This window comes from Lolium rigidum, chromosome 7, assembly GCF_022539505.1.
Source record: "Lolium rigidum isolate FL_2022 chromosome 7, APGP_CSIRO_Lrig_0.1, whole genome shotgun sequence".
Lineage (NCBI taxonomy): Eukaryota > Viridiplantae > Streptophyta > Magnoliopsida > Poales > Poaceae > Lolium > Lolium rigidum.
The window spans coordinates 174968870-174986607 of record NC_061514.1 but is presented as its reverse complement, the minus strand read 5'-3'; the positions used below and the strand labels follow the sequence as shown (position 1 = coordinate 174986607).

The following is a 17738-nucleotide window of genomic DNA, read 5'->3' as shown; positions in this document are numbered from 1 at the left end:
TAAATATTAAGAATATTGAAAAATGATATATAGATATTTTACTTGATGGTGATTCAACTAAAATCATTAGGAAGAGTTAATAATGTTATGGTTGAATTACATATGACATATGTGCGTGTGGATTTTATTGTCATGGACATGGGGATCAATATCTCTAGTCCTATAATTCTTGGGAGACCCTTTTTGGGAACTAGAGGGGCTATTATTGACTCAAAGGAAGGGAATGCTAAATTTAAATTCCCACATAAGAAGTGTATGGAGCACTTTTCAAGGAAGAATGAGGTAGCATCAAGATTCAAGCTACCACATGATTTGCACACAACTTAAACACATTAGGTAAGCCTAGCTACATGGCTATCATGAAAGAGCTTTACGGGAGGCAACCCAAGATGTTTTTATTTTTATTTTTTCTATACATGCTTGATGTATCTAGCATGATAATTGTTTTTGGTTTACTCTCTGGTTTCTAAAACTAAGTACTAAGTTTTACCCATTTGGGTGTTAAAAGTTGTGAAACAAATAATGGAGTTGCTAATTCCTACACCGCACTTTTTAGTGCGCACTTTTTATATTTTTTTGTAACTCATAATATCTTTATAAACTCACAGTAGCTGTAACTTTTCATCCTATATATGAAAAAAATTGGCTAAAATTACGTCACATGACTAAGTGGTCGAAAAAATTCAGTTCTCGTCGCTACTAAAATTTTGGACAGATTCTACCTCTTAATGTTAGAACCATTCTTTCAAGTATCAAAATAACTTTTTACTTAAAACTATTGATATACTAGAATGAGTAGGACATTATGTGCTCTCTTGTTCATAAATAAATAATTTTTATCCTTGAATAAAATAGCAGCAAGCATATTATCCTTGTACCACTAATGTCACTCCATAGAAAAGAATGGGAAGAAAGTTTTGTGTTGAAGTTTTTTCACAGGGAATGGCAAGAGAAATACAATAATGGTGAAGGCCATAATATTGGGGATGACCAAGGCACCCCACTGGACATATATTAAAACTCTCGGTTTGCACACTTCCAAACTTTGTTTTTTGAGCAACATAGAATTCTCACAGAAACTTGGAGCGTCCTTTATTTGTTTTGTATCTAGTTTTGTTTTAAATTAAAGAAGATCATCGCATTGAATAATTTTCATGCTTATGTAAGATCTACTGAACTAAACTCTCTATCCATGAATGCCTCAATAAAAATAAGTTGCATATTATCAAAAGAAGAAGAGGGATGCCCATTTATAGCTGAAATTTATATTGTGTATAGCACTACCGGTTTCAAATGCTTTATTGAGTTATGATTTGATGTGTGCCTTATTTAGTGATACTTCTTACTAGTATACATAGATTTTTAACTTTAAGTATCATTGTTTGATTATGAATGCATAGCACTATGAATACTATCGCATGCTTCTAGATCTCGTTGCTAGCCCAAAAATAAATTCTCACACAAGCATAGACTTGTTTCCAATTCAACTCAAACCCAAATTTCTATCATATCTACTTACACTTGTTATTCCAAGTATAATATATGTGTTTATGGCTCCAACCATTTCAAAATATTACTTTGTGTAATTTAAAGCTCATAGCAAAGTAAGGTATGGAAGGAAAACACCACTATGTATGCCATGACTTTGACTAATTATGAGTGATGAGCTAGGTTGGAACCATGATTGTGATGGGAAATACCTTTCAACATTTCACTTACCCTTAAGTTGATCATCATGACCCTAGTAACTAGTGTCCATCTCGGATGAAATATAAGGGGTTATCAAATAAAGACTAGAGTATGCATATATGTTAGAGAAGTGCAATTAATGGGGCACTAACTAAAGTCATGCCTAATCATGGTGGAAGTTTCAGCACGAGCATCCTCAATAGGAAGAGAGGAAATAAAAAGAAGTAAAAGAAATAGAGTTGAAAAAAGAAAGACAGAAAAAATATAGAGCGGCAAAAAAGAGAGAGAGAGAGATTTTAGAGAGGATGCTCACAAGATTTTTGTCCTTGTTGTCCGGTATGGATGGCCTACATAAGTCGAGATTCTAAATCTCCTTTTGTTATTTGTACATGCAACATGGAGGTACATCTTTGTGTTATTCTTGGTTAAAACAACATGCGAAAGGTCTGTGGTAACCTAAAGTTGAGTAATACGAGGTCTGGTTTTATCTAAGTGCTGGGGCGTGAGGCAAAATTTACTTATAAGAAGTCAAACACATGAATCATCGGTGTCTCTATAACTAGGATATACATGGTACCCCATCCTTATGAGTATTATTGACATGAATTGCATATCCAAAAATCTTATTTTATGCTCTCTTTACCTTTTATTTTGTTGGAGGACTAGCACATATATTACCTACTTATTTTATTGTGTGCAAGAGTCAAGAGAATCAAAAGAGAAGATAATGAGTCTTCTAACAATTTCTATAGGATTATCCAAGCATGCTTTATGATTCATAATACTTATCATTCACTTGCTCACAATGCTATTTACTATTATGCATGCTTTGTAGAATGTAAGAGTTATCACTTCATGAGTTCATATTGCTTATTGTAATTATTTATTGACTGAACCTTGTAAGACTTTGTATGATCACATAGAAGCAATGCAATAAACTCCAAAGTTCATGTTAGTTTTATCACCTTTATGCTTGAGGACGAGCATAGGTGTTAAGCTTGGGGATGTTGATGCATGTAAAATGCATACATGAACGTTGTACTTTATTGATACATATTCCCACATATTTTCATCTTATATAATGTTATTTCCATATTTTATATTGTTTTCGGGGACTTTCTAAACGATCCCCTCTTCTGTGGTTTTAACTCTGTCTGGCAGAACGACCTTCTATTAGTATTTTTGACCTTTCAGGAGATACACAGGACTCGAAAAAGGGCAAGGTCAGGGACCATGCTTCGGAAATTTAGAGATGAACAAAATGAGCTAAAGTAGGACACCAGGAGGTCAATGGGCTGGAAATGAGGTCCAATGGCGCTCCCCCACCTAGGGCGCGCCACCTGGTCCCGTTTCATCGTCGACCGTCCGATTCGCCTCAATCATGCACCAACCGACTTGTTTTGACCTAAAAACCCTTATATATATGACCCCCAGGGTTTCCTCGACACCACAGAGGAGGACATTGAAAACACCCAAAGAGAGAGTCTGCTGGCTGTCGCCAGAGGAAGATTGGAGGGGGGACTGCTGCCGGAATCGCCTCTAGCTTCCTCTCCCCTTTCACCAACGCCTCCTCATCAATCTACATGATAAGAGGAGAGTAGTCCACCCTTGGACAATGAGTTTGTGGTGGTAACTTGATCCAACTCTCTATGTATGATCATGGTTGAATTCCATGTGATATGCCTTGGATGTCTATGGATCAATCTATGTAATTCTTGTGGTGGATATTATAGTGTACTTTTATTATTTATAACAGGATCACCACCATAGATAGAGAGGGAGGATTGAGTGAACCCATGAACTCATGCCCATTGTTCCTATAAGAGAAAACCTTTGTCTTATCATCTTGTGGTGAAGAGGATTGGGACACTTTACATAGTTATTTTTGCTGCACTTTATTTTTCTTGTATCAAATTAGCCTCCACCACTCAGTTAAATTGTCTAGTGCATAATCAACTAAAACTTGTGACAATTTAGTTGTATGTAATATTAGATTTCCTTCTTGCTCCTGCAAATCGATACCCCACTCCCACATTGAATCGTACTACGATGACCCCTGCACTTGGGGGTTATCAGGTGTCTAGAAAAGTAATTGAACAAGTACGCACAGTGTGTGGGTCCATGTTCATTGACCGATCCGAAGTACATATCTTGTGATGCTTTCCCTCTAGGATGGGGATGTTTTTTTATGGTAAACAGTGGGTTAAAAACCCAATGGATTTTTTTATATTATTAGATACAATAAAGTATTTACATGAAAGAGTGAGAAACTCTTCAGAAACTCTTCAGAAACTACAAAAGAAATCCATGCTAAAATAAACTAAACTAAATTTGCGATTGAAGCCACTCTTTGAAAGTTTCTACATGTTTTTTCTTCATTCTATAAGCCAATAGTCTTTGCTCTTGCAGGAAAATAGCTTTCTAACTATTGAAGTTTGCATATGTATTGTTGAAGATTTTATTATTTCTGACAATATAAATCCCCCATGCTTCTAAAATCTTGACTTCCATTGCAAAAGGAAGTTTCGGTTTAGATCTCATGTCTCCGAGGACAGATAAAATCCCAACATTTTATAGCAATAGTGCATGACCAAAAGAGGTGCACTAGGATTTCTTCATCATTGCATTGGATTGTTGCACATAAATAAGACTGAAGTTGGAATTTTCTGATTCTCACATGATTCCTTGTATTTAATCTGTCATGAAGTAACAACCATAAAAAGAACTTGTGCTTTGCCTGACAAGATGATTCCCACAACCATGAATAAATTTTGAACCGATTGAAAACCAATCATAGCCGCTGAAGGAAACCTTTGGACAATCGTTAATGTTTAGAGGTCGCTCATTATAATTTCCGGGAGTGAGCAGGCCGGAGAAAGATCCGTGACACAAAAATACGAAACCATTATAAGGATTGACATTCACCAACGGATTTCTTCTACCATTGATTGTCAAACTTGTTGCAACGGACTGACTCCAACTCACTAAGTATGTGACCAGTAGTTACCTCACACCATCACCTGAAACTGTGTAGATCTTTGTTTGAAAATTTTAGGAAATAAAAATTAGTGGTGCACTTTTATGGTGCATGGAATTCTTTATCACCTCACTCTAAATGGTTAAATCGTGAGACATATTCTTAAGCTTGGTTAAACCGAACCGCAAGTACTAGTCCAGTACCAGCTCCATAACTTACCAACTCCAAATGTAGGATTCAATTTGGAATTTAATTTAGTAGTGCACCTTTGCAGTGCATATTAATCTTTAATTAATCCACTTAATGTCCTTTAAACTAAGTAAAATAACCCTTTAACTTTGAAAACTATAAAGCAATGGTACTTATCGAGAGCCACCTCTGCAAATTAACATCTTCAATTTAAAGTGCTACATGCATGGAAATAAACTTGGGCATGCATTTACTTGATGCATAAGGATTCTTCTCAATTAACTTTAATTAATGAAATGAAGTTTATATGTACAACTTAAATAAACCCTTATATAATCAGCAGTCACTTACAAATAGTATAACGCATGGATCGTGATGCTCTATCGTAAATACCTTGATACAACTACAATGGAGTTAACCCTACTACAAAAAATGTGTTTACCTTCAAGTAAAATGCCCCAAATGAGTGGAGCTCTTTTTGAGTCACCAGAGCTGACTAAAGAACTTAAGTAACAATATCACTCTAATACCCACTTAATAGCTTGTGTGTGCATGTGTTGTTTGTTAGCACTTGTTTGTATGTTGTGTTGATTGTGTGTATTATTCGATAACATTAGGCACGACACCTGCGGGTTTTAAAAAGAGGAGTGATTGAAGAGGAAGTCCAGAGAAACTTTACTAACAAAGGCAAGACACCTTCTTGATCATGTTCTCATCCTAATTATTTTAGTATGCATGTTTTACTTATGTATGCAAATGCATTGTTTTAATCTTTTATTATCCTAGTACTATTTTTCTAGTGACTTGGTATTCCAAGTTTTTTTATGAACATCCAAACAAGTGCCTAGCAACCAACGACCGGTGGACGCCATCCCCTCTTCCCACTGCCCCCGGCTAGCACTGCTAATTCATGACTGGTGCAACCAAATCTTGGAGGAGGATAGGCGTGACCAGATTTCGTGGCCAACTCGAGCTCTAGTTTTTGATGCTCGTTATGAGTGGAACACGTGTGTCGACCCATGCAATACAACAAGAGGGCCACCACAGCTAGTGGATGGGCCACAACTTCAACGAAGGCATGGCTCACACGCAGGGCTCCCACCGCCTCCGCCATTAGCTACAACTTCCATGCCCGCGTCACCCACCCATGGCACATCTTCTTTGTGTTTGTCACACCTGCCGGTATCCTCACACCGCCTTGCTGTGATTACATTGATGCCATCATCCAACACACGGCTCTCCACACCCGGGATTTCTTTCTGGGAACCCAAGGTGGAGTAGGTGCCACCATTACTACCTCTATGTGGATGTTTGTACCTCCGCTGGCCGAAGAAGGAGCCAAATCTGGATCGCAAGCAGAGCCCGAGGTGGAGCCCAAGCCGGAACCATCACCACCGCCTTAGCCAGAGCCAGGACCTTGGAGGGTGAAGCATGACCTCCTCGACCCCGTGCTGTCTCGAGGATGGGGAATGCGAAGGTCTCACACACCACCCTCCAAAGGTGGTGAACATCATCCTTCCCCTGTCACCGGAGTCTGCTGACTAGTGCTCGGCAGATGATTTCCGCAGCACCACCATCAGCGGCGATGGTGGTTGCAGAAACAACAAAGGTGGCGAAGGCGGCGCCTTCGATCTCTATTGGCTCTAGTAGATAAGGAGTTTAAATTTATTTTTAAAATTCCATTCAAATATGTGTCAAATATCCTAAATTCGAATGAAATTCTTTGGCTGAAATTATTTCAAATTTCCCGCGCGGTATTTGTATGGAATGTCAAACTTTAATGGCTGAATATATGCAAATTCTAAGCCAACGGTTCAATCGACTAGTGGCGTGTCACTTTTCATGCCACGAGTACACACACCGTTTGAGTGGCATGTTGTCTGGCATGCCGCAATTGCATAATAATGGTGGCATTTTGTCCTAATATGCCACAATTACATCAATAATGGTGGCGTATCGGTGCAACGCCACGATTCACTACTGTGAGTGGCGCCTTATTACTGACGTGGCAATATAACACCACTAACGTCGGTTTTTCCGTGACATCAGTGGGCTAATATGTACTAGTGGATGATTCTCAAAGCGATTCTCACTAGCACTGTCATTTACTACATCGCTGTGTTTGAGGTACTGATGCAAGTAAAATGCATACATAAATTTTGTCCTTTATCATATTGAATTCCCACATATTTGCAACACATATGATGATAATACCATGTTTTACATTGATTTATGGGGATTTACCAATGATCCCCTTTATTTGGGTTATAACACTGCAAAACAGGAATACCATGTTTTGTGTATTTTTTCACTTTCAGAAATTTATACGGAGTCAAATTGACCTGAGATTTTTGGAGCGTCACTTTTTCATCGGGAGAAGCACCCTGGGCCCTGAAAGCACACCTGGAGAGACCTGAGGGCCGGAAGAGGCCATGAGGCGTGCCCGGAAAGGTAGGGCGCACCACCCACTTCTGTTCGGCCATCGATTGTCCGATTGCCCTGATTCTTTCGTCCACCGACATATTTTTCCCTAAAAACTACTATATATATGACCCCGAAGAGTTCTCAGGAGGAGAGCTCCACACAAACACAAAAACACGAAAATGGAGGTTGCTGCAGAGAAGATTGGAGGGGAAACTCCGCCGGAGGGATCTCCACCTTCTCTAACGTCTTCATCATCATCACTATGACCAAGAGGGAGTAGTCCACCTCTGTACTACGGGTTTGTGGCAATATCTTGATCTATTTCTCTCATGTTCTTCATAGTTCTTAGTGCCATATGAGCTACCTATCATGATTATGGTCATATTTGTAATACCTATGTGGTGGATCCTTATTCTATGATATTGTTTTATAAGATCTGATCATATTATATTGTGAGATGTATTGATAGATGCATATTATGTACCCCATTCTTAAGTATTTGTTCTGATCAAATATATGTGCAAGAGCGTGTGTGGGGTGATGTGTGTATACGATGGAGTAGCATGGTTTTAGTGATTGGATAGTGCAATATGTTCAAGACCTATTATGGCTTTTCCTTTCTTTTGCTACCTCACTAAGGATAAAATGAATGCATGTGCTATGTTCATCACGTGACAGCTGTGGTGATCTTGTTTATTCAAGGTAGCATATTAGATATTCAAACTTCATGTCAAAGTACTTATTGCTATGCTCGTTAATTCTTAATACAAGATTGATGAAGTTTCTTTCTTGTGGAGTATAAGAGAGATGTGTTGCATCATCTCTATGTTAGGACGTGATGCCAATATTAATTGTGATTTTACATATACTATTATCTGCACCTTCACATCTCATTGATGATTTATTATTTGTCCACCACAACTTTAAGAGAGAATAGTCAAGTGAACCCATGAACCCCGGTCCACTTTTAATCATAAGAAACACCTTTACATTTCCTTTACCTTGTTTTATATTTGCTCCACTATTTTAATCCGAAAATACAAAAATATTTACTTTTCTTATTTGCATTCAAAACACCAAAAACAATCAACATCTTTACAGTTTTTTACTTAGTTATTTTATTCAGTTTAGTTTTTAATTGTTTTATTTCTAGTTGTGTTATTTACTTACACGAAACCTTGTGCTTGACAAGCACACGGTGAAGCTGGGGACACAAGACATTTATTTTACTTGCAGGATTGCTGGAGAAGGGAGAATAGAATACTCTTTGTCCATTTCCCCGAGAGTTCGATATAAACCGCCGAGTCACCCTTGTGGGGAAAATACTCTGCTGACACAACACTATGCACTTGGAGTCTCAACGTCATCAGAGTACCAATAGAAGTCCTTTTGAAGATTGATAACATTAGACGGTCCTATCAAAGACATGGAAGTTTGTGAGAAAGTCAGCTCTGGAAAGTGGAAAGCTAATTGGGAACTTGTATGTGATCCGAAAGATCGTGGAGGTCTCGGAATCCTCAACCTATCAAAGTTCTCGCCGGCCTTACTTCTGAGATGGCTATGGAATGAATGGGTGGACCATACCAAACATTGGGCGAGGCTTTACAACTCTTGCACTATGAAAAATCATGAGCATATCATGATCTTTTCACGGTGGCCACGATTGTAACCATTGGAAACGAAGAGAAGGCCCTCTTTTGGGAGTCCACTTAGCTTAATGGGATGTGGCCAAACGATATTGATCCAAAATTCTTCAGGATTGAAAGAAGAAGGAAGTGCATGGTGAAGAAAGCTTTGGAGAAGGACTTTTAGGTGTCACACCTTAAAGCCCAAGATGGCCTTTCGCTTGAGCATATCGCACAATTTTACAAACTTCGAGAGATGCTCTATGGGCCCCAACTTGACCATAAAACCCCTGATTTGATTGCTTGGAAGTTTGGAAAACATTCGAATTATTGAGCTTCGTTGGCAACTCGGCATACTAATGCAGTTTTTGGGTCACACTAGCTCTCCAGTTCCCTCCATGGTTTGGAACCGTAGGCACCTTCAAGGGCAAGATCTTCACATGGTTAGTTATCCAAAAGTGTGTTTGGTCGGCGGATATACTACATAGGTGTGGATGGCCAAATTGTGACCATTGCAAGCTTTGGAACCAAGTCCAAGAATCAACCGCTCACAACCTCTTATGTTGCCGCTACTCTCGTGTTATTTGGGAAACTTGAAGGCATGGTTTGGATCAATTGACATACATCCACAACAATGGTCCACGATTCCAACCATAAAAGAATGGTGGAGGGAGGTTATCCGAAAGGATCCAATCGAGGAAATCTTTGGCCTCTCTAGCGATGTTTGTCTCGTGGGAAATTTGGAACGAAAAGAACGCTCACGTCTTTAGGAATCGATCCGCAACCGCCAACATACTCATCATGAAGATCAAGGAGTAGGCGCCTATGTGGGGCCTCACCTGTGCAAAAGCACTTAGTAATACTATGGCGCGAGAGTAGATTTTTGTTTTGGTCTTGGCCTTGTGCCAAGGCTTGGTTTGTTTGCCTTTGGCAACACCTCACGCGTCTCCACAACGAAGGGAACCGATGTCGAAACCCAAATGTACGTATGTTGGCATCTCAATTTGGCATACGCTGTGGCTACCTTACCGCTATACATGGGTGTCCTTTCTTTCATAATCAGCCAAAATATGTCATCTCTGGCGTTGTTATTCATGTGATGTGTGCCTTTTGGAGCTAGGGAAAGGTTGCATTATAGATTTGGTATGATTTTTTTTTTGTCATTCTAGAGCTGATGACTATCCGGATTGATCTCATCTACAGTAGTAGTGATGTGAGCGCAGGAATGGAATACTGATGTCAGTACTTCCTTCTGCTCGTTTCACAATTCTATTTTGCGGACATGAGGAGGCAACAGGGTGTATGATGCTGCACTAGTAACAACAAACACTTATCTTGGCGATATGTATATGAATGGTTGCTGCTTGCTGGTGAGTGTTCCCTCGGTTTTTATTTACTTCACATTCCGAGGTTAGTTAAAATTTGTAAAATTTAGTCAAATATCGAGGAAAAAAATATCAACGTTAATGATGTAAAATTGATAGTGTTATAAAATCATCATAAAGTACATATTTCATATTATATGCATTTGGTATTATGGATGTAGATATTATTTCTTATGTTCTTGGTGAAACTTGCAAGATTTAACTTTAACAAAGCCCAGAACAATAAATAAAAAACAGATGAATAGGTAGGTTCTACCTTCCGTCCTAAAATATAAAACGCCTTGATAGATTATTTTAGCATACAAAACACTTTATTTCTCAGAACAGAGGAAGCAGATGATCAGTGGTTTTTTCCATAAAGAAGATATTAGCGTGGCCCGTGTCGCTGCTCTGAGAGAGACGAGAAAATGACCAACACAGCAACCAATGCCGGTGATTCTTTAGGAGTTGGTCGTCAGCTGAATCTCGTGGAGATAGCATCTCGTGTTTAATTGAAGCATCTTCTTGCTTGGTCAAAGAAAAAGCAGTATCAAATCACAAATGATTGTAGGAATATTGTTGCCAAATCAATAGAGCTCACCAAGTTCATTTTAAAAAACACTATTAAGCTGCCGTGCAAGCCATAGCCTAGATAGAAATGAACCCCCTGCTCTGCACTAGTAGAGTAGTACTATAATCTCAGAAAAGAAAAGTATAGTACTAGATAGAAGAGAGATATATGGTTTTAACATATGGATTTTGCTAGCGTAACACGAATCTCCATCACGTCATCGTGTTGGATATGTTGTTGAGTTTTGCTGGAAAATATTTTTGGGTCTGTTTCATAAAGAGATGATGAAAAATGAGGTTGCGATATTATTTCAAAACGGAGTAAGTAGCGTAGGAGCAACTACACTGATTGCAAATAGAAATGCAGAAAGTGAGTGAGACAATGAGGCTGCTGTCCATTCGATCAGACGCAACGTCGAAAGCGACGTCTCGTAAATTATCAGAAATGGACATAACCGACGATATACCCAGCGATAAACGGTTGCCAAAGAATCACGCCCCGCCCAAGAGCGCAACAGAGACACAATTTAAGCCCCTCCTCCTTCTTCTTCTTCTTCCTCCTCTGTCTCCACCTAGCTACCTAGCTACCGGCGGTGCTGCTAGTGGGGAGGGAATCGATTCGATACTGCTATATTCTCTCCACGCGCCCGCCTTCCTTTGTTTTCGGATTGATTTCAACTGATTGAAGCAGGAAATCTGAAGCATTAATAATCCAAGAGGAAGTCTTGCCCCGCTGCCTTTCCGATGGATGTGAGTGAGCCTTGTTCTTCACTTCTTCTTCCTTTCCTTTAATTTACTTCCTCCTATCTCCAATATAGAAGGTTGTAATCTATAGATCACTAACGAACATATGCTGCCATAGAATCGGATGAATAGACTAATGCACTTATTCTTCTTCCTTTCCTTCCTTCCTTCCTCCTCTCTCCAATATATTGCAATCTCTAGATTACAACAATAGCTCGGCACACAACACTAAGGAACATATGCTGCTATACTACTATAGAATCGGATGAATGGGCTAATGCATTTATTCTGAGACTATTGATGCTTTGATGATAGAGTAGTATGCGGTCTTATGGATGTCGGGTGGAAAGGAGGATTCTTCTGTTTAAGAAACAATCAAAAATCCCGAAATTCAGAGTTCGCGGCTTCCTTTTTATAGGTCACCAAGCAGCAGGCCCACGATGAGGAAGCCGTCTCTAACTATCCTCCTCCTGCTTCCTCTCCTTGCTCAGACAGGGAGCCGCTACTGCCCAGCAAGATGGCCGACCACGAAAAGGGAGAGAGAGTCAGCATTTCCGAGGGCACTGCGCACCAGATTAGCGCTGGTAATCATTTCCACTCCACTGTTCCTTCCATGATAGATATCAACAAGGATTTATATTTTACGCTCCAAGGGCTTTTACATTCATCATACTGTACTATCATGAAAACAAAGAAAATGTGGATTTAAACTAAGTTTTCATTGATGCCTCGTCTGACTGCTTCCAGTAACTGAATCCAAAAATACGATGTGAACCATGGGGCCGTGCTCTGGTTTCAGGACCGAAAAAAAGGAGTTTATCGGGATAATCAGTTAGTGTCTATTGTAGGAATATTATGATGCACATTATGATACTTTTCAGCCAGATTCTTTTCTTCTGAATGCAGTTCATGTATTAAAATTAGTGCATACTATTAACTCATGAAAGTTTCTGGCCATTTTCAGATCCTTGGTATCAAGTTGGTTTCATCCTCACAACAGGGATCAATAGTGCATATGTTCTAGGGTACTCTGGGTCAATTATGGTCCCTTTAGGCTGGATGGGTGGAACATGCGGCATGATCCTGGCTGCTGCAATTTCTTTGTATGCAAATGCTCTGCTTGGCCGTCTCCATGAAACTGGCGGCAAACGCCATATCAGATACAAAGATCTTGCTGGACACATATATGGTACATCATTCAATACACTCTATCCCCCCTTTGTACCGATATATACTTACATTTCAAAAGACCGGAGTCCACTCTATTTTGATTTCGAGGACACCCATATGTCGTTGTAGAGTGCAAGGTTGTGGTCATTGAGGTATTTGGGTCAAGATAGGTAGTAAATCGTTTTAAATTCTAGATTACTTGTTTTCCCAGAGTTTGAATCACCACTTGTGTTTATTATTATTCAGATATAATTTAAAATGTGATTCTTAGCTAACAAAAAAGAAAGTATGCTTCTGCAACATAATCAGTTTACCTTTACTTTGATGACTACAGGAAGAAAAATGTATCTGCTTACATGGGCTCTACAATATACTTATCTTTTCATGATAAACACGGGATTTATCATCTTAGCTGGTCAAGCACTAAAGGTATGATAGCCATAACCACAACCACCTAACTTCTGCTATAGTGAAAACCAATCTGATTAAAAGTGTCCCCCTGTCTTCATATCCATCCCACTTTCTCGGTGTAAACACTGCATTGAACAGTTAAATTGTTGATGATACTGTGGAAAGATACTTGCGTGATGTTTTCTACTTCGAGACTTATTTGTGATTTTCTGTCTTCAGGCAATATATGTACTCTTTAGAGATGACGGACTTCTAAAACTTCCCTACTGCATAGCGTTATCTGGGTTTGTCTGTGCTCTGTTTGCATTTGGAACTCCTTATCTATCTGCTCTCCGGATTTGGTTGGGATTCTCCACTGTTTTCAGTCTCATATATATTGTGATAGCATTTGTGCTGTCGCTTAGAGATGGTATTATCCTTTTCTTCCTTTGCCACAGACATGGCATATTCATTGTATTTGTTGTCCATACTATAACTATGCTTGAGGTTAATGCAACATATATAACAATACATTACATCACTTTTTTTTCAAGGTATAACCGCACCTGTAAAGGATTATAGCATTCCTGCTGGATCACAGTCAACTAGATTCTTTGCTACAGTATGTGCTGTAGCAAATATTGTATTTGTGTACAACACTGGGATGCTGCCAGAAATACAAGTGAGTCATTGCATAGACAATTGAGTAGTTTATGTGCCATAAAGTTACCAACCTTATGTGTTTCATGTACATTGCAGGCAACCATAAGGCCTCCTGTGGTCAAGAACATGGACAAGGCTCTCTGGTTCCAGTTCACTATTGGTTCGTTTCCTATGTATGCTGTGACCTTTATGGGATATTGGGCTTATGGCTCGTCAACGTCAGGTTATCTACTGAACAGCGTCAATGGCCCAGCTTGGATTAAAATTGTGGCAAATTTCTCGGCCTTTTTTCAGACTGTCATAGCATTACATGTAGGTCAACCTTACCAAACCAGCATTAACGGTTTACTCTGGGTTAACTAACTCGAGTTTCTTTCCCTAAAAAAATGGAAAGAGAAAAAACACTAACTCGAATTTCTTTTGTAGATATTTGCAAGCCCAATGTACGAGTGCTTGGACACAACATTCGGCAGTGGAAAAGGCGGGCCTTTCGCAATCCACAATGTTGCCTCCAGAGTTGCTATGAGAGGAAGCTACTTGACGGTGACCACGGTGGTGGCTGCGATGCTCCCGTTCCTCGGCGACTTCATGAGCCTGGCAGGCGCCTTGATCACCTTCCCCCTCACGTTCGTTCTCGCAAACCACATGTACCTGATGGTGAAGGGGCCCAAACTGTCTGCTTTTCAGAAAGGTTGGCACTGGCTTAACATTGTTGGTTTCAGCCTGTTGTCTGCCATGGCTTCAGTTGGTGCGCTTAGGCTTATAATGCGTGATTCCACTACTTACCACTTATTCGCTGATATGTGAGGGCATTTCGGTCTAGGTTTTCACATAATTGTGGGGGACTGTGGGTTAGATAAGTAGAGCATTTGAAACCAGAAACTCAATTGGGCTCTGAGTCCATCTGCTCCTGCTATCTAGACCATACATAGTCGTGATACATGACACCTCCTGTATATCAATTCATTTGTGAAAAAAGTCTGGCCCAGGTCAATTCAGTGCTATTCTCATGGAGCTCTTACCTGTACACAATCTCACCCACGATCTCGAGAGCAAGCTGCATGTCACCACCGCTAACGTCACCATCGACCAACAGCTCTATTTGATTTGCAGATAGGAAAAATCGTAGGATTAAGGATTGCAACATGAATTTATTTGAACCATAATTTATTGGGATTTCTATTTTTGTGCCCTTTATTCGTTAGTTCGGTTCAGTTTTCCTCAGCCTCTTAACTTTTCACCACTTTTGCCTAAATTCTTGTCTCATACTCTCACAAGAAGGTTAAACAGATGTTACCATCGGATCAATGACATTGACCGTTATTCTGACGTGTGGAGCCTCATCATGTGGGTTCACGTAGGATCATGATTGGCTTACCTTCCTGGGAAAAATATCAAGTGATGCCAACCTTGATAATTCAAATTTATATATGTCAAAAAAATCTAACAAAAATTGTGAATGTTCATACGTTATGTGTTTACATTGCCTAGAAATTTTACAGTCAAATTTAAAGTACACAAAAAGAAACAAAAATATTAAATTGCTACGTGAATACTACTATTTTGTGTTTTGTGTTTTGTCTTTTGTGACACTATTTATGTTCGCTTTATCTTTTTTATATCTCTGTGTGTATTTTGAATTTTGTTCTCCAAATTTTACGGATGATAACCACATATCCCATGAACATTCAAGAATTTATTTCAATTTTTTTTGATACTTGCAAATTTGAATTTTAATGACCGGTATCATGGTATCACATAGAATGTGAAATCGCTAGATATGCTCTGTCCCTACACGATTTAAAAAACAAATCGGGGCACCTTCTCTCTCCCTGTCTCACTAGCCTCGTGTATCTCTTTCTGGAAACAAATAAAAGCACTTTCTATCTCTCTTTCTCTCTTGCTCGCATCATTCATTCCAATTTGCCCAATTTGTTAGCAAATCTAGAGCATGTTCTCTTTCTCTCTTGCTTACCTATACCAAATTTGGTAGCAAAAATCTATAAACAAATGTTGATGCAAGGACCTAACATAAATATACATCAGCAATAAAGGTTCATAGCATAGGCTACTTACAGCAGCCGACACAGTTTCAAGAGATCCCTAGTTTCAACAAAATAAGCTGCTTAAGAAGCAGAATCATACATAGACAGAGTACAAAGTTAACATGCAGCAATAACATATTCTTCACCCCATCCTCATCACCTCCAGCCGCTGCCGCTTTCTCTCCTTCTTGCTACCCAGACCGTTGGTCTTCGGAAGCTTGGCCTTGGGAGATGGTATGTCATGCCTCTTGATGGCCAGGTTGCGTAGGCGACACAGCTGAATTTCAAACGCCTTGTGCTTACCAATGAAGGCATACTAGGTAACGTTCTCTCCCATGTTAGGGCGGGTAGAGCCAAGGGCTTCAGCATGCGTCATGATGCTAGTGAAGTCGGTGCCGATAGATCTATTGCAGAAGGGGCTCCTGTACACGTCTCCAGCCTAGCGGTTGTCGAGTTTGCCCGACTTGAACCTGCTAAGATGTGACAAACCTTCACATGGAAGGACTCGTCGTCGCTGCCAACCTCGTCACTATCTTTCTGTTCTGAACAACTTTCAAGTATGAGTGAACTATAGCGTGATCTATTCAGCAATAGATGATTCAAGTATGAACAAGATTCAACCAAAAGATGATCCTATATGAACGTTACAAAAAGAAAGAAATAAGGCAGCCTCGGTTTAGCATTGGACATATGTATCTTCTCAGAAATGGAATTAGCGAACCAAAGATCATGCACAAGAAATTTGTACACACCAATGGTTCACTAACCCCACTCTAAACATATGAATCATTTGGGTGCCCAACAATTCATCATCAACGAAAAGCATCAAAGACACGACCAGAATCCTCAGATCTTAAAAAATAACAGAGTGAGTTTAATTATTTGCATCTCTAACTTGCATAAATTAACCGAGTGAGTTTCATTAATTGCATAAACTAACTAAGAGAGTTCAAATCCCCAATCCCTAAATCTAAAAATTTCCCCAACAATTATCCGCGCTAGCAATAACCTTGGGCTCCAGATGCGAGCATGGCCTAACCCTACGCACCATATGCGAGCACGGCCATCCGGAATCTAACACAAAATGAAGAGACCAAACCCTAGTTACCTTCGTCCGATCGTCGATAGTGTTCGCATCATAGGGGTTTGGCGCCGCGACGTAGGGCTCCTCCTCGTACGGTCCCAATCCAGCAGCCGCTACACGCGACCGTCTTATTTATCGCCGGCAGGGATGAGCGCGTGCACTCCATCGGCAGTAGGGACGGGGCCTTGGACTCTAGCGATGCGACGAAGAGGGCCTCCGACTGGCCTACTCCATTTGTTGCTTCAACGGGTTCAATGGCGGCGACGGCCGCCGTGTTCTCCTTCTCCATCTGCGGCGTTTGGGAGCGGTTGCATGAGCAAATGAGAGTGAGCGAGGGTTCTTCTTGTTAGCGTGTATATCTTATGTAACATGTGTATGTAACCCTAACCCTAATTGGCCTTTGAGCCCTATATAAATACCCTGGAACCCCACGTCATTGCATGCGAGGCTTCCCCCAAATCTCCCTCTCTTACGTTTCTACATGGTATCAGACTAAACACGATCCGAAACCCTAGCCGCCGCTACGCGCCTCCCTCCTCCGCTCCGATGTCGCGCCCGCCCCGCATCGATGCGATCTCCGGCGCCATCGTTCCAGCCGGCGGCGTCCCTCCCGCCGGTGTCCCTCGCCAACTCGGCCCGGTCGTCCTCTCCTTCGAGGCCGCCAACTACACCAAGTGGGCCATCTACATGCGTGCGTCGCTCGGCCGGTCCGGTCTCCTTGGCCATATCGACGGCACCCTCACCGCCGCAGCCACCGACCCCGCCTGGACCTCCGACGACTACACCGTCCTCAACACTCTGCAC

At 40.5% G+C, this 17738-nt stretch overlaps 1 protein-coding gene across 1 annotated transcript; it reads left to right on the top strand.

The window, feature by feature from the left end:
- Window positions 1-11381: 11381 nt before the first annotated feature.
- Window positions 11382-14809, top strand: LOC124675658 (probable proline transporter 2). The gene is made up of 8 exons (XM_047211720.1): window positions 11382-11588; window positions 12001-12166; window positions 12547-12771; window positions 13087-13181; window positions 13383-13572; window positions 13697-13824; window positions 13902-14117; window positions 14232-14809. The coding sequence occupies exons 1-8, from the start codon at window positions 11583-11585 to the stop codon at window positions 14610-14612; spliced, it is 1407 nt and encodes a 468-aa protein (XP_047067676.1). The 5' UTR covers window positions 11382-11582; the 3' UTR covers window positions 14613-14809.
- The last annotated feature ends 2929 nt before the right edge of the window (window positions 14810-17738 follow it).